Consider the following 25,160-nt stretch of genomic DNA (forward strand, 5'->3'; position numbering starts at 1 on the left):
AAAGATGGTCATGAATACTCCCATACACAGACAGGCAAGGGTCCTCAAAGTTGTGCTGTTTTTTACCTAGTCAGGTATAATCTTTTATGTAACTTGGAAATATCTACTCATACCTTACTTGGATTATCTCAGGATGCTGGGAAAACAATATAACTGATAGAATAGGTACCAATCCAGACATGACATTTGTGTAGATTTGCGATCTGCGGCATTCAACACTATTTTTGTCTTCTACTTTCACTATCTTTTATTTTAGAGCTAAGTTCCTCAATTAAGGTGAAAGCTCCATTATTTTGTAAGGCAATGGTCTATTAGTTGGGCAGACAATAAATTTAAATAAAATAAAAATTAGTATGAATATGAATAATTCCTAGAGATATTGATCATAATATTTAATGGTAGAGTAATTGGGGCAGCCGCACTGTTACATCCTCTGTAACCTTCTATCTTCCTAAATATACAAAGCGTATTTGGAAATCATTTTTTTGGATAAATAATCCCAACACAGATTGACATTTGATAAGGTATCATCCAATACCTCAAAGGCATGTAAATTCACATGTATTTTGTTTCTCAAATCAACAATGCATCCTATGCACCTATTAATTATTGATTTAATATTATCACTAATCTTAATTTAGAGATAGCTCTGCTTGTGCTATGATTTCATAACAAACAGAAATCTCATCGTAACAAAATAGATGTAACTTTTTGTATAGCTCTTAGCTGGGAAATATACAAATTACTTTACAATGATATCCTAAACATTTTTGAAGGAGATGTAAACATTTTTATAAAAAGTATACATCTATGTTGCTTCTACAAGACAAAATAATTCAACCTAAAAATGGCTGAGATTAAGAAATCTCTGAGTTTAGATGTTACTATGAAAGAGAATGGGGCCTTCAGACAGGAATATTTCCATCTTTCTACACTAGCCAAAAACATAATTAAAATTTAGCCCAGTTGAACTAAGAAGTGCCAAATATTTAATTCTTCTAGAGGAACATTTCTCATTGCTAATTGTAATTAAGCCCTAAAAAATAGAATATAAAACTTACATCCGTTGACAGAACAGATTAAGATTACTATAAACCCCTTTTAAAAATATGAACCAGCAAGGTCAGTTTACGTAGCTACTAGATTATGTTTCCAAATAAAACATGCAGAAGGAATTTATATACATAAAAATGAATCAATAATTTATAGATAGTCCCGAATTATGACTGTTAACCGAGTCTGGCATTTCTGTTGTATATCATGGCAGTTGTTAAATTCTGGCACCCGTATTATCAACCTGATTTTACATTTTTTCAGCAGTTGTTAAGAGAATCTATTTTCCACAATGGACTTTTTCCCCAGAAACTGGCAAAAATGTAGAAAATCAGTCACATGACTGTAGGATGCTGCAAACAGCTGTTAACGTGGGCTGGCTCCAGTGTACCAAAAATGTGATCATCACCTGATTTCAAGGAGACAGGGACTGACCATCAGAACTTCAAATTCAGGTCATGAGTACCTTGGGAGAGGAGTGGTTCATTGTAACTTTGAACTGGTCAAGAAATGCTTAATGAATACAATATACTCTAACAAATACAAAAGATAAATTTGACAAAATAGTTATGCATCCAAGTTATACTGACCACCTTTTCAACTTAAAATTGAATTTTGATACTACAGACCATTGCATGTGTACAATTTAACATACTCTGTGTGAATTATATTTGTACTAGGAACTGTATATTCCTGTTTTTCTCTTTTCTGCTACTATTCCCATGTTAAACTTATCTGTATCCTTTTATCTTTACTTAATATTCAATCACTAATGTTCTAATTTGCTAATCTAAGACGACACTGGTCATTTCTAGGGGATACCCAAAATAAGAGCATGACTATAGTTTTGAGCCAATCCAGAAATGGATACAAGATGCCATATATAATTTAGAAAACCTTATCTTTACCAGCATATGTAGACATCAAGATGACAGAATTTCCATATGTTTACATGACAATGTAAAAACTTAAACTTCCTCATATTCTCAGGTCCACCCACATCAGAAGAAATCAAAATGTATCTTTAGATTCCTTGTACACCGATGTGTAGCTAAGAATTATTTATTCCATTTAAGTGAGTGGGCATGAAAAGCTTCAAACAAAAAAACTACTGTTTTTGATGAAGGATGTATCAAATCATTTTTATAATTAAAATCTGTAACTGCTGGAGTGGTCAAAATGTGCCTGAAATTTTTATTACTTTCAAAACTCTTGAATCAGAATGCAAAGCAACTTCCTAAATCACAGAAGAATAAGCCTGCACAGCTCAAAAATGTGCACACTGAACATGTTTGCTTGAGACTGAAGTGCAACCAAGTCAAATATGCAATTAGCATCCCACCTGGATATTAAAAATGTCTTGTACTTTTCAAAATACAAATAAAAGGACATACAAAGGCACACCAAAATGGACATTCATCAGCTTCATTAGAGTCTAAAATACCCACCTTTAAAAAAGACCAAACACTAGTATATATACATGGATTGGATTTCCATAGGTTGTCTGTAAAAGCATACCATCTTCTTTCCCCATTGTAAAATAAGCACCAACCGTAGGGAAAAGAAGAAGGGAAGCATAAAAAAACCAGTCTGTCTCACACAGTTTATTTAACAATAGGTAATAAGAAATCAATTAACAGTCTATACAGTGATCGAAAGTTCATATTTATAAGTAATCAACTTTAATTGCATGATTTACAACATTTGAGGGTTTTTTGCTTTCTATTTTCAAGTTTTACAGAAAATGGAAGAGGAGAAAAAGGGAAGGAAGGGAAAGAGAAAGCAAGCATAAAGAAGAAACCCCAGGGATTTTCACTCAGGTTAAAATTTTACCCTTGGAATAGTTTCTTACCCTCTTTAGTTTTTTCCTTTGTTAGATGTAAAAATAACAAAAAATCTTTCAGGAAAACAAACCACAATATATATACTACATCCATTTGGCAGCTGCCCCCATATATTTGCAAAAAAGTTTTCTTTTCTACATGTACAAATTTTAATACTTGAAGTTTAAGCTCAGACTCTGGTATAGAAAATTCTTGGAGGACAAAAGTAGACTTCGGAGGGGAGACTGGATTTCTTAATATTTTTTTTACAGTTTTTAAAAGAATTGACATCTTTCCAACCAAGGAAGAAAATTGGTATTTATCTTTAATATATATTTATATATATATTTATATATATATATATATATGCACTGTAATTTTAAAGCAACATTCACCTTTTTGTCCTCCAGTTTAGGTAATGTTCTTTTTGTTTTGTTTTGTTTTGTTGTTGTTTTTGCAATAGACAAGAGGAAAACCAGAATAGGGGAAAGTTAACCATTTGCCTCAGTAAATTATAACTATCAATATTACATATTTTCATTAATTTAAAAAAAATAAAACCTATTGGAGGCTAGTGAAGGAAGTCATTTGGTCAGCAGCCAAACAACTATCCACTCCCAAGCACCTCCCCAACGCACGCGAAGGGAAAACAAAAACAAAAAAAAGGACTGGTTACAGTCCCAGCCATAACAAAAATATATTTTCTTTGTATTCCATTGTCCCCCATTTCAGTTGGGGTTTCTTTTTGTTTGTTTTTAAAACCACAAACTACTGTTGCAGATTTCAGGTGTATTCCAGGGAAAATGTTCTGCTAAGAAAGATTCAAAAAATTGTCTTCAGTACAAAACGTCTTGCGAAAATAAGTTTTTTTTTTTGCTCCCAAAATGCTACAAGGTATCTTAGCGTATGTCTAGTGTACTCTGTGAAAGATTTGAATTTAAGTCTGAATTATCTGAGCTGAGTCCCAGTTCTGTGGCACCTGCACCATGGAGCCCTGCCATGCCTGGATTACTAGCAAGCTGAGAAAGCATTGCACTCTGGTCCGAGCTAGCAAAGTGCCCTTGATCCATGGGGTTAGCTTGGGCAGCTACCAATCCTGGATGTGGGGAGCTGGTCTGTGGGGAGACGTGATGTGGAGAAGGTTGAGGCTGCATCCTAGGGGAAGGGCTGGAATGGGGTGGCTGGGATTGGGGGCGTGGTGAGGGAACAGGCTGCGGAGAACGAACTTGATTGGTAAGTGATGATGGAATCTGTTGACCTTGTAAGTGTGGGGACTGGGCCTGATTAGGAAGCATGTGTTGCTGAGGACTCATAGGATTCGGCTGCGCTGGGGATCCAATTTGCTGTTGGAGTAATCGCTGTTGGTAAGCCTGCTGCAAATTTGATCCTGTGTCTGCGCTCATGGCCTGAGGAAGCTGGCTCATCTGTCCCATATTTCCTTGCTGCAACTGCTGCATATGATGCTGCATTCGCTGCTGTTGCTGCTGTTGCTGCTGATACCCAACTCCTTGAGGCTGTTGGAACTGGTTATGATTGGCTATGCCAGGACCTAAATTGGGTCCTGTTCCTTGTTGCTGCTGCTGCTGCTGACGCTGTTGTTCAATCATCTGTCGTCTTAGCAGGAGATCCCGGAACTGGGGAGATATCCCCGAATGATTCATGTTCATCGGCTGTGCCTGAGGATTCATCCCGCCCATGGCTTGTTGGGGTGGAGGCTGCTGAGGCGGTGACTGCTGAGGCATGCTAGGCCTCTGGACACCTGCTTGCATTGGATTCATGTTCTGCATGGCTGGATTTGAGTGAACACCTTGTTGTCCTGGCATGACCTGCTGCTGCTGCTGCTGCTGCTGCAGACCTGGCTGGCCCTGAGGCATTCCAGGCTGTCCCGGCATGCCTTGTGGATTTGGGTTACCCGCATACTTGGCAGCTCGCTGCTTAATGAAAGCAGCTAGCAACTGAGGGTTTGAATGCAAGATGTTAAGCACCTGCTGCTGCTGCATGGGAGAGCTGGGAGACCTGAGAGTCCGCAGCAGGTTTTGTAAGGCTGCCTGAGGCAGAGAGCCTGGTTTTGATGAAGCTGCACCAGGTACCTGACCCATTCCTGGTTGCGGTGACATATTCATTGGCTGTCCAGATTGGGCCATTGACATCATGGTTGGTCTTTGCATTCCTGGCTGCAGTTGCTGTGGTTGTGGCAACCCACCTTGGGCCCATGCTGGCTGCTGCTGTATTCCTGTTGATCCCATCCCTTGGTCTATGTGCCCACCGGGACCCCTGGCCATCTGAGGTGGCGTTACACTCATAGGCTGTATTGGATTCATTTGAGGCATCTGGTGTTGAATAGGCCTCTGGAAGATTGGAACATGAGCCATCTGCCGCTGGTGATCTGCTACTCGTTGTATCTGCATGGCTATTTCCACAGCAGCTGCAGGAGGACCCTGGATAGGTGGCTGAACAGTCTGAGGAGTTGTTGGAGGAGTTACCTGGCCACCCGCCTTGCCTTGAGACACAGCACCAGGAGGTTGAGTTCTTGCAATGCTATATGGAGGCATGTTATTAGGAGGTGCAGGCTGTGGTTGTGAAGCAGGCTGTGGTGGAGGCTGAGGCTGTGGTGTTTGAGGAGTTGGTGGCTGCTGGCCTGTTGGAGTAGTTGGTGTGGCTGGTGTAGGTGAAGGCAACCCTTGCTGTTGTCCTACTATGCCTGTCCTCTGCATGCTTGCCATCCTCCTCCGAAGCATCTGGGCCTGTTGTAGGCGATGCTGAAGCTGTTGCTGACGAAGTTTATGTTTGATATTTAGACAAAATGGCACTGGGCACTTGTTCTCCTGGCAGTGCTTAGCATGGTAGCAGCAAAGAGCGATGAGTTGTTTGCAAATTGGACACCCTCCATTGGTTTTGCGTTTGCAGCCTTTGGTGTGCTGGACAACTCTCTTCATCTTTTGACAAGATGGCAGTGAACAGTTGGCATTGCGACACTGGCAGGCATGAACTAAAGACTGGATGCAGCGCTGGATACTCAGGCGACGTGAATCACCAGGACTCTGAGTGGTGGCTGTCTGTTGGTTGTTGCTTTCATCATCAATACCAAGGCCCAGTTTTTCCATCTTGTGCTCATGGTTTTTAGTGTTATAGCAGGTAATGCACAAGTCATAATCCTAAACACAGAAATTAATACAGTCAGTTACTTGGAACTTTAGACCAACAGATGTTAACTAGCTTATCAACTCTAAATAAATAATGTAGTAATGTACATTATTTATGTTCCACCAATTTCAATATGGTAATAGTAAAGTTATCTCAGAAAAAAATTCTTATATTTTATGCACATAAGCATCTTTGCATTCTAAGCCTAACAGAAAAACTTATTAAAATAGGCAAACATAAAAAGCCGGGCAAGTTAACCAAATGCTTATTAGACTTAATAGTGTATCAAAACTATACAGTGAAGATCACAGAAAGTAATAATGCATTGGTACTAATAGCAATAGCAATAGCAAAAGCACTTATATACCGCTTTACAGCCCTCTCTAAGCAGTTTATTGACCCCAACAATTTGGCTCCCCATTTTACCCACCTCGGAAGGATGGAAGGCTAAGTCAACCTTGAGCCTGGTGAGATTTGGACTGCCAAACTGCAATCAGCCAGCTGAAGTAGTCTGCAGTACTGCACTCTAACCACTGTGCCACCACGGCTCAATATACAAAGAATCACAAATCAAGGGGGCTTCCTCCTATTTCATATTGATGTATATGCATAACCCACGGAATTCTCAGGTAAATAAAATAGGTAATGTACTCTCTTTAGAAGGGATTCCTATCATTTCCTATTACAAAGTTAGTAAGTAGAAAGGAGCTATATTGAGATGACAGAGGTACCTATATATTTATTATCCAATGATTAAGCACGTACTAGCAGGCAAAAGAAATTCCTGAAATGCAAGTTTAACCAGCTGCTTCACTATAGGTTAGGCATACCTCACAAACAGTGCAGTGCCATCTTGTCTCCACATGGTGCTTGCATTCGTTGCAGGTGTACACAAAACGGTCCTGGCTCTGTGTATGCAGCTCTACTAGCATACACATAGTTGACCACATTGCTCTTCGTAGTGAAGAAAACTCAAGATGTTTGTCTCTAGCAAGGGTAAGGAAGGCATCACGTCCATCCATTAAGTCACAGGGAACAAGTGGGTCAGGTTCAATGATGGGAGGCAGAGAGTTGGCTTGAGGACCAGCAATGAGACGGATCACAAAGAATACCTGTAAAAGAGACAGGCCTATTTTAGGTTCTCTTCTAAGCCACATTCTTTGAATATAGAATGTTTGATAGTTTATGCTTTTAATGTCAGTGTTAAATGTTTGTATAGATTACAGGAATCACAGGCTTTAATTTTTTTCAATTTCATCAAATGCTTTTTATAGTAGTAAGTATAATTTGTAGCAATGTACTAACTAAACACTGAAATGCAGTCATTTGGTTTTCTTTAGTGATCCAGTTATAATCAATGGAAAGTAGGTGGTAGTACAAGTGAATAAGGGCTTAGCTAAAACATGATTTTATTTAATCTTATCTGGAAATGATAAATTATTAGTTGAATTTGTATAGAATAAGTCAGAGCCAAAAAAAAAGTCATTCTACAACTTTACACTGTTGTGAATGCAGGCATCTCTCTCTCTCTCCTTCCCTCCCTCTCCCTCTCTGTCTCTGTCTTTCATACACCCCTCCACCCCCACCCCCACCAAGGCAGCCACATTCCTAGCCTGCCTTTGAGCTCCATTCTCAGAGGGAGGTGGGGGGGGAAGAGAGATCAGATTTAACTTCGAAGGCTGGTGGTTTTCTTTCTTTTTCTCTCTCTCCCTTACACGCCCCCCACCCCCTCCAAGGCAGCCACACTCCTAGCCTGCTTTTGAGCTCTGTTCTCAGAGGGAGGGAGAGGGAAAGAGAGGTCCGATCTAACCTTGAAAGCTGGTGATTTTCTTTCTCTCTCTCTCTCTCTCTCTCTTACACAACCCCTCCCCCTCCAAGGCAGCCACACTCCTAGCCTGCTTCTGAGCTCCATTCTCAGGCTTCATGCAAGGGAAGCTGCAGAAGTCTTTCTTTCTCTCCCCCCAAACTCCACCAGAAATGAGTCTTCGCCAGTGCAGCCTCTTGGAGCAGGATGCCTTGCAGGGTCACAAAGACTCATTTCTTGCGGAGTTTGGGGGAGAGAAGACTTTTGCTGCTTTCCTTGCGTGCAGCCAAAAGCAGAAGAAAGAAGAGGAAGAAGCAACCTGGTGGCCAGGCAAGTTCCCCCCGCCCTTTCTCCCCTCCCCTCACTTCCTAATGCAAGAGACGCAAGCCTTGTGTTCCCGCAGGCCATGTGTTCCCCCAGAGCCTGGATTAATTGCTTTGGTGGGGTGTTCTGGGGGTGACATTTCTCTGTGGCCCACCAACGTTTTCTTGTGGCCCACCGGTTGGCGACCATTGCTTCAGACTATAAATCCATGAATATATTTTATACTGCACTCCCATCCTACAGTTTGGCAAAAATGGTCAATATTGTAGATACACATAATAGTAGTGCTTTAAAAAGCCACACAAAGTTATTAGTTTCTAAAAAACCAATGGTACTCTTGTAGCTTTGTCATTCGCAAGTCCAAGAGCATGTTTTATGGTCTTTTTAGTCTCACTTGCCAACTTTGTCTTACATTTCCTTCACCAACCCCTCCCTTCCAAACTCATTTTTTGTGGGGTGGAAGTGTTTTGTTCACTCTTACCTCTTTGTGCTTTTCCATAGTGGCATAGAGTTTCTGGGAAAGATCATTAGAGACATTGGGCATGCCTGGCTTCTTTTTGTTACCACGACTTAAACTGCTCTTATTTTTACTGGTCTTCTTGTTGTTTTTCTTTTTGGCATTTTTACTATCTCCTTTGCTAACCTGAAAATGAACATAGTGAAGTTTGAGAGTGGCAAACTAAATTTTAAGGTCTTAACTCTTCCTAGAAGAACCAGTTCAAGAAAACCTTCATTAATTCAGCACAGACCTTCTGAAAGAGCCAAACAAGACTTATAGTCATGGCTTAATCCCACTACAGGATTGGGAACAGTGGCACATGGAACATCCTTCTAGTCATTTTAATGTTATTCCTGAATTAAAATAAAGTGCCTCTGGTTGGATCTGAGTCACTTGCTCCCCTGCATCCATTAATTTATCAACATTTCTGGAGCAAAATATATCATTTATTTTCTCTACTTCTATATTTTAAAATGTTACAGATGAATTTTTGATAAAAGCTATTTTCTTACATCAGTGCTCTCATTGCTAGTGTTCTCTTCCCTTTTCCTCTCTTCCTCCTCTTGCTCTAATTCCTTTATGCTCTCTTCTAGAACATTTGGCCAGAAATCTCCTTCAAAGTAGGGCAGCTCTTTTGCACTTGTTAGACGGTCTTCTGTTGCTTGTTTGAAAATGTCCTGCAACACAAAATATTTTTCAGCACACATTTAACAATCTGAAAACAGTAAAATAGTTGTCAATTTTTAATTTTTTAAATGTTTTGTTACTTTTAAAGTAACAGAAAAAGCAAAAACAAATAAAAAAACACAACAGAAAAAAAATGAAAAAAAAATCTCTCTCTTACATACACATACACACAAACTGTTTGGACCTGAAGCATTTTCCGCTTCTGAAATACTAAAACCTGAGATACCAGAACAACTTGTTAAATCCTTTAAAATTAAAAAAAAAAATCATATCATTGATTTTTTAAATAATTGTCATCAGTAAGTTAATTTGATATGCAGACATTAAGAGATGAGTTGAATATAGATCCCTATATTGCTTCACCTAGTGGCCCTAATGTTTTGGCTGTCAGTCACCAGTTCTTGGTGGGTGGGGTGGGGTGGGGTGGGGGGGGGAGATTTCCGCAGAGTGAGAAGGTTGTTGTTTCACGTGTAACCTAGATCCCACACAGTCACATATAAAGCTTTGCTTGCTGGTGTGGATTGGTTCCTAGTGGGCCGTGGACTGGTATCAATCTGCAACCCTGGGGTTGGGGAACCCTGGCCTAGACAATGGAAGAGTGTCTTTATTTCTATATTAAGAGTGTTGATGTACCTTGAACTATGACTTATAATTCTAAATAATATTTAGAATTTATTAGACTCCATGACAATCGTATAGATGGGGACTATCTAAGAGAGCATTTGTTGGAGATGTAATAAGGACAATAATTCTTTAAAACTTATGTTTTTATAATGTTCTATAATTACTAAAATTGGGGGTGAAAATAGATCATATAGGTGTGGGTTAGATGATGGGAATAAGGGTAATCATGCCAAGAGGATTGTGCGGCAAAAGCTAAAATTTTCAAAGGATAATATTCTTTTAAACTACATATCTATTACATGGAATTTGACAACTGGACAATGTACAAGGATTCTCTCTCCCTTATTATGGCTAAAAAAACTAACACTACAGCATTAGAAAGATGCTTGTATGTTCCCATTCTCTCAATGGATTGAAGCAGGGGTCCATAACCCCCAGGCCACGACCCACTACCGTGGTCCGTTTGGAACTGGGCTATGGAAGTGGTGGGTGAGTGGATGTGCAGTTTCACTCCTATGAGCAGCAGCCATGCATGCAGCTCCAAACTGAGCGAGCGGCAGGTGTGCATGCCTGCTACTTACACAAATGGAGTTGCACACACATGTGCACTTGCCCATTACTCATGCAGAACCATCTCCCATTCCCCCTTTCCACTGGCCTGCAAAGCCGGAAAGGTTGGGGATCACTGGATTAAAGACCTGATTACACTTGCCACTTATGGAAGATTATAGATGTAGACTTTATATGGACAAATATAATTAAATATGGGCTTCATTTATAAAGAACACAGTAGGTGAAAACAACACAACAGTTATAGTAGTTATAGAAATATATATGCTTACATATTTGCATTAGATAAATACATAAAACTGTAATGATATATTACACTTTATAAGGTCCAGTTTCTTAAGCCTTCTCAATCTATATTACGTATCTTTTAGATTTTTTTTTCTTATTTAATACACACTTGGAGATGTAGAAAGATGAAATGTTATTTCTACTACCCCTATTTGACAATCTCAAATAGGTTTCATAAACATCAAAACTAGATATGCTATATTGCTTTCCAAATAATTTTTTATATTTTTCTGAAGTACTATGACTTAGGAATAAACAGATAAACAAATGTGATATTTCAACTAATGCACAACCAACCTTATAATCATGGACAATGCGCTCTGACACGGATTTATCCAACATTTTTTTATACCACTCTTGCAGTCGTTTTGGTTTGGGAATTTTTTGATCAGGAGGATGGCAGTGGAAAATATAATCATCTCCTTCACTAGGTGGACAAGCCCAGATATGTCCAGTTGTATAGCTAATAAGGAAGAAATAAGTTATTAGTTCTATTATACATTATTTAAAATATACTTACTTTATTATCATTTGTTACCTTTTCAAACCAAGAATGTACTCCACAAGATAGCTGACTCTGAAATAACTATATTATAACTATGTCATATTTGAAAAGCTCAGAAGTTATAAATAAAAAGGGGTTCAGAAGCTTTATAGACGCTTGTTTTCTCTCTGTCATTCCCTCTCATGTTATTGCATTTTGGGCACTCGGCAACAGAGTTCCATGTATGCCCATTTGCAATATCTTGTAACTGCGATTTTCATGCTTTTTTTTCGCCAACTTTCGGGGTTTACTTCCGGTTTCCAGGAAAAAATGTCTAATGGTAAAAATGAGTTTATTTAATGATTGCTGCAAAAAAAGTTATAAAGTTGAGCATGCTCACGTACAGATTTGCTTAATGACTTATGATTGTCATTTTGGACTCAATTATTATTGTATTTGAGGGCTATCTTTAATCGTATAGGATTTTATAGCTTGATTAGCAGATTGAATTGGCAATAAGACAAATATATTCCCTTCCCTTGGAAATTATTCACATATTTTCTGTATGTTGCCAAATAATTTCTGCTTTAAATTATATTAATGATTATGAACATTTGGAGCACACTTCTTCTATATATTCTATTTTTGGAACCATATAAAAACCTTGTTCATAAATACACAGACACACTCAACACAAGACATACTTAACTTGCCATTGAAAAGTTATTTTTCCAAAATCAAAATTAGTTATGATTGAGATAAACAAAAAAACAAAGCAATGAATACGATTAACTGCAGGTCTCTCTGCTCACAGATGCACAGAAAAACACCATAATGATGTAAGCATAATCAGATTTCCTTTTATAAGAGTAACACTTTTTATATCTGTCTTTAACTTAAACTATTTTCCTTTCCAAATTTTACATTTAAGATTAAAACTAGCCTAACACTTAAATTAGCCTTAAATTTCTCTTCCAAAACAATTAAAGCATTAATGAAGCCTTTAATAAAATGCTACCAGTATTCTAATATAAATATTAAGATCCACACACTAGTCTCAAGTGATCCATCTAAGTTACTGTTGATCTTTATAATAATGACATAAATTAACTGCCTTAATGACAGTATTTCAGGAATTCTTTCATTTTATTCTAACAACAATCCTCACTTGGGAATTTCATATATGCAATTCTTCAGTAAAGAAACAAAAAATACATTCTTGTTTGCTACTAGTAGTGTACTAATCAAAGCACATCTACACCCAAGATTTTAATATACATGCTGAAAATATATTTATCTTCTGGCTGCTACAGAGAAGGGATTGGCAACATGGTCTAGAAACATTTTATTTGGTGTTCAACAAACTTTCTGTCCACTTGACTTAAATACAATTGACTTTACAATTATAAATCTGTTCACTAACCCAAATACCCCATGTTTTTTGTATGTTGAAATACACAATAGCATACCACTATAATAAAATAGAAAACTTACCCCAACTTCTTAACATACTCTAGGTAACCTATCAGAATTTCATGATAGACAGCAGTCCTCAGGCATTTAGGGCGGAAGAAATGAACACTATCAAGGTAAGATATGTATACTCGCCTAAAGAAGAGAAAAAGTTCATAAGCTATAATCAGAAGCATCTTGCAGTATTCAATTATTCCCTTTTTCTTCCATTAAGAAATTTGTCTTAACTTCATCTTTCATAGTCTCCTTTTAAAACCAGTACCTTAATCTAACTATGTTTACTTAGTTCTCATGTAAGATTTTTAAGCTATTAACATAGTTCTGGAATAATGTAATTCTCTTGGCATTCTCTGTCATACAAACTGCAATAGCTGCCAGTTTGCTTCTGGAGTAATTCAAGTTGCTGGTCGCAACTTATAAAGCTTGGGATTGGCACTGGGTCAGGTTACTTGAGGGACCACCTATCTCCTAGAGTACCTGCCCAGTAGATTTAAGCTAGCAGGGTTGGCACACTCCAAGTTCCATTGTTTAAACAATGCCACATATCGGAACCTTGGAAGTATACCTGATCTCTGGAATGAAATTCCCCAACGCCACCCCCAAGATTCTAACAGCCATCACTCTACCCATGATTTAGCTCTTTGCCTAGTGCTTTGGTAAAGATGACTGACATCTCTTTTTTCCTTTTCCTTGTTTCCCTCCAGATTTATTTTCCTTCACCATATTTGTTTTTTGGTCTTTGTCTTTATAATGTTTTTTATTTTTAAATGCTTTTTACAACTGTAAAGTGCCCAGAGCAACTGGATGACCAATCAATCAATCAATCAAATACAGGAGTAATTCCAAAGAGTTCAAATCATTTTTGGCCCTAAAAGAATGAACTTTCAAGCAATTAAAAACTGCATATTGTGATATATTTTGTACCTGAACTAAGCCAGTTTATCATTTTGGTTGAATTAGAAGATTGTGGTTTCTACTTGGTTTACAAATTAGTTACCAATCTTAGTTTTCAACCTCAATCAAACCAGTTTCCCATAGGCCAAAATAGCACATGACAGCTTGACTTGAACCCGGAAAGAACCAGTATGGGTAACGGGAGTAAAAGTTTTGAACTCCAGTTTATTCAAAATGTGCTGTTCTAGCAGAAAACTGTAATAGGTGGTTTGGGTTTACACAACTCCAAAAATTGCTAATATACAAATCTCTTTAATAACCAAGCAGCCAACCATAGCTGTTGATATGCTTAATAAGATGCAGTCACTATTACAGTAGCAATACATAACACATTTTGTTAATACTCCAGTGCTTAACTTTATTGTAACTTACATTATCAAGTAGACTTTGGGAACACAAGATATAAAAAATGGGCATATCTTGAAAATTTGGGTCACCTGACCAATAAAATATCACCAATATACATTTTCCCATTAAAATATATCATCATACTTGATATTGCTTGGTTAAGTTTCCAAAAACTATTTCCATACAGATGGAAAACTAGCATAAATATTTTGGTATAAAATATACTTTCTCCTAGCATTTTCCCATATTTAAAGACTCTTTAATAATTTTTCCTTGTTTTGATTATTTTACATAGTTGCTAAGCAGCAGTAATGTGCAGGTCACAGCTCAATATCAGCATTCTTCCATCTTTATCTTTATCTTCTGCAAAAAGAAATAGAAACCAAGGAAAGAAATTCTTCAATTTCTTTCTGAGCTTCTTTATCAAACATTAACTCAAATTAGAAATCACCTTTCTTTTATTTCAAAAAGGTAGATTTTCTCTGGTTAGCAAAAACATTCATCTCCATCAACTTTTTGAAGGAGAGAAGTAGCTTATTAAAAATTGTGAGTCAAGCTGTCTTTAAAAATGCAAATGCTCCTAAATAATTCCATAAAGTAAATAGTGTAATTTAATAAAATCTTCCTGTTAAACATGTGGGAATGATTCAAACTTGGAGAAAGACAAGTGATTTAGGCAAGACAGGAAGGGGGAAGATGTATTAAAGGGTATATACCTGATACAGTTACAAAAAGATCCATTTCTCAGGCATTTATGTAGCAATAATCTAATTTTAAGAATCATCATCATCATAAAAAAAAGAAGTTTTTAAAATACCTCTGGTTGGGTTGAGGGCAATCGGACCCATACTCCTGAACATGCATGCCAAAAAAGCATAAATCTACACCATCAATCTCCTCAAAAGCAAAAAGTGCTTTTGTTCGGTAAGGGAATTGTTCTGCCATCTCTCCACTATCTACAAATCTGCAAAATTAAAAGGCATAATATAAAGCAATGCTAGAAAATTTAATACTATCATGTGTTATAGAATGCTGTAATATGGAAGCTGCCCAACGTATTCTTTTACCATTTTATTTTAACAATTTATTCACTTTTAACTATTTTGTTCTGCTATATTTTAACTTTCTCTATGGGAATCATTTGTAGTAAAACAACATATAAATAAACCTAACCTAACTAAAGTCATTCAAAAGTACAGAGCATTGTAGAAATCTGACATGATATAAATCAATCACACAAACAAACAAACAAGTAAAGGTAATGTTCATTGGTCCAACTTTTTAATAAACTTGTTATTTGATCATCTAAAGCCTAGTTTTCACCATCTCTTTCCAAATCTCTTCTTTTAAATCAATAATATTCTATCTGAAAACAGCTCAAAATACTCAATAAATTGTAGATGTGTTGAATTGTTGCAAAAGTAGCACTGATCACTCAAAATGTTTAAAAATGAAACTATCAAATGTTCTTTTGACTAACAAAATAACGTTTTATTGTTTAGACAAATGTACCAATAACACAATTTAATATTCAAACAGAAAAAAACATGCCATTCAAAAGTTTAAGGAAAATTACCTTGCTTTCATTCCAGGTTTCACTTCTACAGTTTTCTCTGAGGTATGAACCACCCTAACAATGACTTCGCCTGACTCAGGATGATTCTGTCGTCTCAGAAACTCATTCACTCTGTTTTCCAAGAAGGTACCAAGTCTAGTGGTTGGTAATCCTACAAAAATGAAGATTGCTTAATTGTGTATAATTACTCTAGTAACAAAATAACCTATAAAACGATATGCTGAACTTGTGGCTTCTAGATTAGAAAGTTACAAGTATTTACCTTGTTGAGCAAGTAAAATTTACATTTTGTATTAATTTACAACTTTAAACGTGCACACTGAAATTACACCAATAATAGGTTTCAATTAGGGTAATACAGACTCAGCTTAAAAAAGCTAAACTGGGTCATTCTTTACTTAGCTAGGAAAATGCTGCACCAGAAAACCCTAGGGATAAAGTCTAGGTAATTTAAAAAATGACATCACCAAAAACCAAAGATAAGACATGTCCAAGCTGGACTTCCGGCTGACATTGCAACGAGACCAGAAGCAGCGAACGGAGGTCTCTATTCCTGCGCTGGCTTCTTGCTGTTTGTGGGCTCCATACGGAGCCAAAAGCTGCCTTGGAGGGGTGGCAAAGCTAAGGAGAGATGCGCGGTGAGGTTCTCGGGGAGAACACAACTCCCCTGTAGAAACCCCGAGCTTGATCTCTACGCTACAATGGAGAGAAGAGCATGTCAAGATGGACACTACAAAGTTGGGACAGCCGAGGAACATCTAAGTGCAGCGCTAGAGTGGAGATTGGGAATGGTGTTTGGAGAAGGGTGAGAAGAATCTACTTTATTTGTACTACCCCAAACAACTATAACAGAAGAATAAAGAATTGCGTTAGCGGCGTATGGAAGATAGAAGAAATTGGGAAATACAAAGAGTTCTTTTAAAAAAACTTTAAATTTGAAAAGGAATTAATTTGGAAGAATATTAATTTGGAATTGGCGATCGGACAGGATTTGGCAATGGAAGGCATTAATTTGAATGCTGGAAACAATTGTTTTAAAGAGAAATAATATTTTTAAAACTGGTGAAGCTAAATAAAGAAACGGAAAAGGAGTGGCTGTGAAACTGGATTAAAAGTGCCACTTGCTGATGAGTCATATATACAAAGAAATAAAGATGCACATTTGAGCCATGAATGAGATGTAGGATAGAATGTTGGATATATGCTCTAAAATAGTGGTTGCCAACCAGTGGGCCGGGGACCACTGGTGGTCTGTGAGAAAATTTTGGTGGTCCACAGAGAAATATCACCCCCAAAGCAATTAATCCAGGCTGCGCGGGAACACAAGGCTTGCGTCGCTTGCACTGCGAACAAAACAAGGTAGTGAAGGCAGGGGGGGTAAGGGCGGGGGGGGGAACTTGCCCCACTCGCCTGGCCTGGCCACCGGTCTGCTTCTTTCTACTTCTTTCTTCTTCTGCTTTTGGCTGCACACAAGGAAAACAGCAAAAGTCTTTCTTTCTCTCCCCCAAACTCTGCTACAAATGAGTCTTTGGGACCCTGTAAGACATCCTGATCCAAGAGGCTGCGCTGGCAGAGAATCACTTCTGGTGGAATTTGGGAGAGAGAAAGAAAGGCTGCTTTCCTTGCATGAAGCCAAAAGTCTCTCTCTCCCCCCCTGAGAATGGAGCAATCCCAAATATAGAATGATCAATCGGTAGGACAAGATGGGGAATTTTCCTGCAGACTTTTTGGGGGGATTTTCCCAGGGTCTCTGGTTCGCGGGATTTAAAATTATGAGTTTGGTGGTCCCTGAGTGTGATGACCCAGGGCGTGGCACAAAGGCAACAAGTCAAATAACCAAGAAGTGTCCCCTTAATACCTCCCAACTTTGTCCCCAATGTCCAGGTTACCTTCGGCTGGAGAAAAAAAACTTTCCCAAGAACAGTCTTTAAGTGGAAGAAATTCAGTCCAAAAACAAAGTACATACAAACTGTAAATAAAAATCCACACAAACCATGCTGCAGTAATTAACTTGACAGTGTAGGAGAAGGAATTGCAGACTTGAAAGCCCAGCAAACCACATACAGTTGGGAAGACCCCAGGAACCCAGATAAACCTCGACGATGCCAGATAATTCACGATTTGCTCCCAACAACTTTGCTATGTGCAGCCTCCCTTTTAAAACACTGTGTTCCCAACTGCAGCTAATGAAGGGAATCAGGGCTCTTTCCTCCCCCATAAGCCACACAACTCACATTGCTCTCTTCTTCATTCTTCCCTGTGTGCCCTAGGATGAAGAGGGGGTGGGCCTGGGTCTTCCTCCAAATTCCCTCTCCCTTGCTCTATCTCTCCCCTGCTCGGCCCAGCCGGCCTTTGCCCTTCCCCAGTTTTTTCCACAGCCAACGGAGCCACACTCTCACTTCCTGTCAGCTGCTCGGCCTCCCCCTCCAAATCAGATTCCGACAGGGGCATGACACTGAGGTCCAAAAGGTTGGCAACCCCTGCACTAAAATAGAATATAGAAGAAAATTTAGAAATGACGACGGTAGCAGGAGAAGGAGAAAGAACAAAGGAGCAGGAGGAACTAGAAGAAAGAGGAAACAGTGAAACGGAACAAAAGGAACAACAAATAATACAGAAGAAGAAAAAAGAAGTTGAACATGAGATATTAATGATATTGGGGGTATTGAGATTGGAATGCTGATAAATGGTTAGGGAAATATAGAGAAGAGATCAAAAAAGGGTGGGGGTAAATTTGTGAAATGGGAGAGAAAATATAAGAAAATGATGATAAATATAGGAAGGATTAAGGGAAAAAGCCAAAAGATGATAATAAATGGTAAGCAAGCAAAGAAACGGCGAATTCACATAAAAGAAAGACTTAGAGATAATGGTTAGAAATGGAAAGGAGGGAGACTCCACATGAAGAGGTATATTGGTAGTAAAAATATATATTATAGACTTTGAGGAATTGGGATTAAGAATAAGAACAAGAAGGAATAATGTTAATGTAATAGTGATGAAAATAAGAATTTATAATGGATTAATTAAGTAAGATAGAAATGTTTATATAAGATATAAATGATTAATCGTTAAGATATGAAAAGAAATGTTATGTGGAGTCTGAAAGAGAATAGATATAACTTTGAGGTAGGATAATATTTTTAATGAATTATATATTTTGTTATTTATATATATATATATAAGATAATGAGGTAATTATATAAGCTTGAATTTATTGGGTAAGAGAAAATGATATTTGTGTAAAAATGAGATGTTAGAGGGAAGGAAACATATAGAAAATAAAATATAAACAACTGTGGTAAAAGTCATATTGGGGGAACATAATAGGGTATGATATAAATTAAGATGGAATTTTTAAATGCTTAAAGAATGGTATGAAATCATAAACATGATGAGCATAAGAATACATGATTAAGGAAATTAGTATTTGATTAATATATTTTTAATGAATTAATATTTTGTTATCCATTTGTATAAAGTAATGAGGATATATTGTTACAGATTTGATAATATAAACATGGCGATTACAAGAATATATGATTAAGGAAATTAGAGAAGGGATAACCATAAATTAAGATGATAAATTGAATGTTGAATGTTTAATGATATGAATAGATTAAATTGTAAACATGTAGAATATATGATTAAGGAAGATAGAGAATGAGTAAAAAATAAAGAGGCTGATACAAAGTAATTTATGAGAATATAAAGATAAAAAATGATAATAGATAATGAAGTGATGTTGGAAAGTTGTATTTGTGATTATGGATATGATTGATTTAAAATGTAAAACACCTGAAACCACACTATTCTCGCAAAGATGTATTTAAATAATTAAAAAATAAAAAAAAACTTTTTGACAAAAAAGGACATGTCCAAGCTGTTGCCAAAGGACATTTGATATACTTTACTTCCTCAGCAAAAAAAGGAAACTCATCTAGAATATATAAGCAATCCAATGAGTTTGTTCTAGCCTAAATTGAGGAAGATGTTCAAACCAGAACAATCAGATTGGGGTCAGTGACTGGGGTCATCTGAATGCAGGAGTTGAAAAATAAACTTCCCTGGATTGTTATCTTGAAGTTAATATTTTCCATTTTTCAAGAACTAAGTTTCCAAATATATCTTGTCGTGGCAGGTTATCAATAGTTGAAAGATTTTTATGTTTATCAGGTTTTTAAATTATAAAATAATCAATAATAAACCTCTAATTTATTAGACATATGTTTCTCAAAGAGCAATACTATTGAAATTCAGTATTGGAATTGTTGATCAGATGAACATACTGCAATTCTTTTTCTCCAGTGCATGTTATAAAAAAGGATGGATAATGTTTATGCCATACAATGTTAGTAAGGATGAAAGCCCTAAAACATAATTTGTTAATAGAATTCATTGAAAACAATGGGACTAATTCCCCAAACAATACAAGTTATCCTTACTTAGTGACTGTTCATTTTATGATTATTTGAAGTTACTAGGACCACAGAATGGTGCTTTATGTTGGTAAAGCACCGCTGGCTGTTATAAATTGGTTACGCTGTCCTTCCCCCACAGTCATAAGACCGTATGTTAGGTGGGGTCAGCTTTATGACCATTCATGGCATTCCAAAATCACATGACCCACATTTATGATAGTTTTTGCCTGACAAAAACTGCCCTATTGAAATGAATGAGTTCACGTAACAACCCTCACAGAAAAAGGATAGAAAATTACTGCTGGTCATGTGGGTACCTTGATTTATGACCACAATGACATGACCATAATTCCAAGATCAATTATGGTTGTACATTAAGGACTACTTGCAACTTCTTCAAATCTAGCTATCTGTTTAGAATAGTGGATATCCTTCTGTATGTCAAATATCTGAAGTCTCTGTCAGATCACAGAACTCTCTCCTGAGTGAAACTCTTCTTACAAAAGGCTTTGGGAAATACTACGTCAGGCTTGCTAGAATAGTTTTATTTGGCTGCTCCAGAATGTTGTTTTTATTCTACTTTCCTATATTTCTATACTTTTCTATTCTACATTTTTATATCGATTTCATTATCATTTTTTATCTTTAAACTGCTTTGGCATTAATAGAAGGAATAAAACATTTTAAAATCTATTTAAAAAAGCAAATAGAAATAAATATGAGAAATGCACCAATCTACTTACTTCTGGCAGAAAATTTGTTCTCTCTTCGAGTTCGTCCTGATTTTTTTAGGCAGCCATCACAGACAAAGCTACAACAGAAGAAAATAATTTAAATTCCTAACGTAATTATTAAAATATTTCTATAAAAATATCTCTTCTGCATTTTCTAGTATATACTAATTATTAAACATGGATTGCAAACTGTTACTGAACAGCCTAAATTAGACTTGCTGTATATCACAATCTGAGCAGAACATCAGATTTCACTTGGTATAGTAATATCATCATTACAGGTTGTCATTGGCATAACGACTATTCGTTCAACAACTGTTTGAAGTTACAGTGAGGCTGAACAAAGAGACTTACAACTAGTCCCTGAAGTTATAACCACTGCAGTGCCCCCGTAGTCACTTGATCAACAATTGTTGCAGCCCACCTACACTTACCACCACAGGGGCACTTCAACGCTCCCCCACATCACCCTCTCATCTATGTTGTTTTGGCCCGCTGCACACCAAGGGCCTTGCTGCTTTAGCTGATCTTTGCCAACTTCTTGACTCTGCTATTGATCAAGCTTGTCTGGCCAGGCCCTTTGCAAAGCAGCTGCTGGCACTATAGGGCTTTCTTCCCCAGACTGTGCATGGGAATTTCCTTGCAATACCTAGTGTAGATACAGCAACTGCCTCATGAAATGCCAGGTTGGACACACCTTGTCCTCACTGGAATTTTAAAGAAATTGTGCATGGAAACTAAAACTAAATTAAATATCCATACTAATATCTTGCTCATGGTCGCTCACTCATGCCTTGGTCAGTTTCTGTTTGGATTATTGCAATGTACTCTACTTAGGGTTGCAGTTTGAAGATCAGTTGAAAGTTACAACTGGTCCAGAATGTTGTTACACACACAATAATAGGTGCTTCTTTGCTGTGCAAGCTGCACTGGTTCCTGGTTTCCTTCTGAATACAATTCAAGGTGTTGGTTACCTTTAAAGCCCCATATGGCATAGACCAGGTTATCAGTGTGACTGTCTCTCCCTAAGGACATCTACCCATTCTAACAGATCAAATAGTGTGAGCACACTTCTAGCCCCTAGCCCCTTCCCTTAAACAATAGCATTTTATGGGGTCTAGGAAGTGTGTCTTTTCCATGGCAGCCCCTGCCCTATGAAAAACCTTTCCCCTTGAAGTTTGGCAGGGACTTCCCTCCTTTCCAAAAAGCATTAAACACCTGACTATTCACTCAGATTTTGGGACAGGGTGAAGTAGATAAGAGCAGGAGTCGCCAACCTTTTGGACCTCAGGGACCATCAAGCTCATAATTGAAATTTCAGGGACCACTAACTGGTTCTGTGGGCATGGCCTGATTTGTGGGTGTGGTTTGGTGGTCATGTGACTGGCTGGGCAAGGCTTGTATATACATATTATATTTATATAAACATTGAATTTTTTTATTTAAAAAGAACAATTTTTACCCAAAATCAGGCAAAGCAGGCAGGCAGATTGAGTTGCTCACAGAATCATTCAGTGATCTATCTATCTGCCATCGGCTAGCTCAGTCTCTCAAATTTGCTTGCTGTGAGTCTGCACTGAACAATATAACCTTCAGTCCTAAGGGAGGTTTGGCTGTACTTAAAAGCAGAGCCGAAGATCTAAAGATTAGCTAGAAAGCAAGAAATCCAACCATTTCCTGCTTCCTAGCTAATCTAAATCTCCCGGCACAGCAGAACACCTGATGGTTGGAAAAAGGAAAAATAGCAATTTAGCAGGCAAGTTTGTCGGGTAAGGAGTGAGTGGGCGGGGAGGGTTCCCACGGGCCATGTGGGCGGCGCAGCCTTATGTTTCTGCGCAGCCTGGATTAATTGCTTTGGGGGGGTGCTTTGGGGGTGAGATTTCTCTGCGGCCCACCAAAATTTTCTCACAGCCCACCAGTGGGCCACAGCCCACCGGTTGGTGATCGCTGGATAAGAGGATTTATCAAAGGACCCAATGGTGAAACTTAATTTTGGAACCAGATTTTTTGTTTATGGCTTTAATAGATACATACATTATGTGGTTTTATTATTGATGTTGTTTTAATTTTTGGTTGGGTACTGCCCAGAGTTTGCTGTAAGAAGGCAGCTATATTAAAGTTTTAAATAAATAAAATCACATCAAAACTTTGTTAATCTATTTAGAGAGTTATCAAAGAAACATGGAACTACAATAAACTTTACCATTAGCATCTTTTTCAAATATCATTTGTAATTTTTTACAATTGTAAATAAACACAAAAGGAAAAGCAGCATACCCAGATGGCCAGATTATTTCATTGTGAAGTACACAAATCTGATGCATCTTTCTTCCACATTCAATGCATTCAACAAATCTAGAACAGAAAAGAGTCATAAGCACTAAAAAAACAGCTGAAAGTTATTTTAAAATGTTTCAGGAATAATGCAATGTGACAAAATCTATTTGTTCTTTAAACCTATAGAGTTCTGTATATGTAACTTTAATCAAAAACATATAAAAAGTATCTTGAAGTACAAAATATCATTTAAAACTGAAATGTTTTCTCACACATACTAAGAGATTTGAGAAATGAATTCTACACTGTGCCATTAAAAAAAAAGTACCTCAGCAAGCTAAAAAATGAGTAAGAATTGTATTAAAATGGACAAGAGATGAAGGATAGAAAGGAATTTTTTTTTCTAATGATAGCCTGTTTAAAAACTAGAATAGAGGTAGAAATAAGAATATACACTTTTATATAAAGCAATAGCTAGATGGAAAGATTAGAAGTTGAAAGATGGTATTATTATGTATGCTTAAACAATATGGTGATTGGCACTAGAATGGCATATTGAAACATTGAATAACTAAATAATATGGACTATATCTTAATATAAACAGATGTATTAACATTAGGATTAATTATGGTGGCCTGACTAGAAGCTAGAATAGATGTAGAAATAGGAAACAGGGAATATTAGCATACATATTTTTAATATAATAAAAGCAATAACTAGATGGAAAGATTAGAGGTTGAGCATTAACTATGCTCAAATAATATTGTGATTGGCATTAAAATGGAACATTGAAATATTGAATAACTACTTTAAAACAAACATGCATATTAATACTAGGATTACATACATTTGACTAATGTAACAAATATTAATATTGCTACTTGTATCAAAATGAATGATACCCAGATGCCACACTGTTCATGTATTGATGTTGATGTAGATTTAAAAATAAAAATCCAAAAAAAAGGGGGGGGGGGAAAAGTACCTCAGGCTCCAACATAGCTTTATATAGTATGTTTTCTACCTATTTACATATATTTATATTTACATATATTTACATATATAAGAGGAGAGGGAAAGATGAATGAGTATTTTTAGAAAAACTAGTTAAATGTTTATGATGAAAGGAAAGTTTCAAAAATGGATCCTCACTTAATAAGTATTGGGACTGGAAACGCCATTGCTAAAAGATGTTAATAGTTAAGAAAATATTACCATGCCAGATTTATGTCAGTTACTTTGTAATTAAACAAATAACCCATGGTTGGTGACACATGACCACAACTTGGGATTTTAATGCTGATTTCTCTATTAATTGCTTGTCACAAGCCAGCTATGAAGTTCATATAGGATGGTGAAATGGGTTATAAATTTGTACAGACTACAAAGTGTCCAAATGGCGATCATATAAGTGCAGGACATTGCAATGGCTTTAAGTTTGAAGACCAAGTGTTCAAACTGCTGTAACTTTGATCAGTCACTAAATAGGTCAGTCATTAACCGAGGACTACCTGTATTATCAAATAAAGCAATCAATATTTTTCAGTCCCAAAGCAAAAATAAACAATAACAAATTGGTAACAAATTTGTTTGTTCTCAAGATACAAATTTAGCTGCTCCAGTATCACTTACTGTTCTGGATCCAGTGTATCATTTTTTCTTTTTGAAAACTGATCTTTATTTATTGTGCTGAGGAGAGAAATGGACAATTTTAGTTGTATGAAGATGGACATTAACATAATAAAACAGTTTTAGATCTGCAGCAGACACATTGACATTTAAGTATGTAGGATCTTCAAACATACCACTTTTTAAGAATGTTTTGGGAATAAAGGAAAGGCGTGAATTGAACAAGATGATAATAGTATCCCAAGCTAATACTTTCAAAGAAACAACTGGTGGATTTAGACACTGGTTCCGACCTGAGAAGGTACTCACATCATTTAACAATCTGACAAGAAACTCCAGAATTTTTCTTCCTAATAAGGCATAAAAACCACCTATATTTGTAAACTACCTATCTCATGGCTGGCAGAGGGTCATACAGGAGATATAGAATACACTCATTTTCAAACA

The 25,160-nt window shown here is 37.0% G+C and overlaps 1 protein-coding gene across 1 annotated transcript in view; it reads right to left on the reverse strand.

Moving 5' to 3' along the window:
• Window positions 1–2,642: 2,642 nt before the first annotated feature.
• Window positions 2,643–25,160, reverse strand: part of EP300 (EP300 lysine acetyltransferase) — a 92,123-nt gene continuing 69,605 nt past the window's right edge. Inside the window, exons 21-31 of the mRNA XM_026696867.2 lie at window positions 24,717–24,773; window positions 23,084–23,161; window positions 20,816–20,883; window positions 15,652–15,802; window positions 14,893–15,039; window positions 12,795–12,908; window positions 11,114–11,279; window positions 9,160–9,324; window positions 8,630–8,791; window positions 6,851–7,132; window positions 2,643–6,031 (exon numbers count right to left, since the gene is read on the reverse strand). Of these exons, the coding sequence (XP_026552652.1) occupies window positions 3,776–6,031; window positions 6,851–7,132; window positions 8,630–8,791; window positions 9,160–9,324; window positions 11,114–11,279; window positions 12,795–12,908; window positions 14,893–15,039; window positions 15,652–15,802; window positions 20,816–20,883; window positions 23,084–23,161; window positions 24,717–24,773 (3,646 nt within the window). The 3' untranslated portion in view covers window positions 2,643–3,775. The remainder of the gene's footprint in view (window positions 6,032–6,850; window positions 7,133–8,629; window positions 8,792–9,159; window positions 9,325–11,113; window positions 11,280–12,794; window positions 12,909–14,892; window positions 15,040–15,651; window positions 15,803–20,815; window positions 20,884–23,083; window positions 23,162–24,716; window positions 24,774–25,160) is intronic.

This window comes from Pseudonaja textilis, chromosome 5, assembly GCF_049901715.1.
Source record: "Pseudonaja textilis isolate UNSWEBS1 chromosome 5, rPseTex1.2, whole genome shotgun sequence".
In the NCBI taxonomy this organism is placed as follows: Eukaryota; Metazoa; Chordata; class Lepidosauria; order Squamata; family Elapidae; genus Pseudonaja; species Pseudonaja textilis.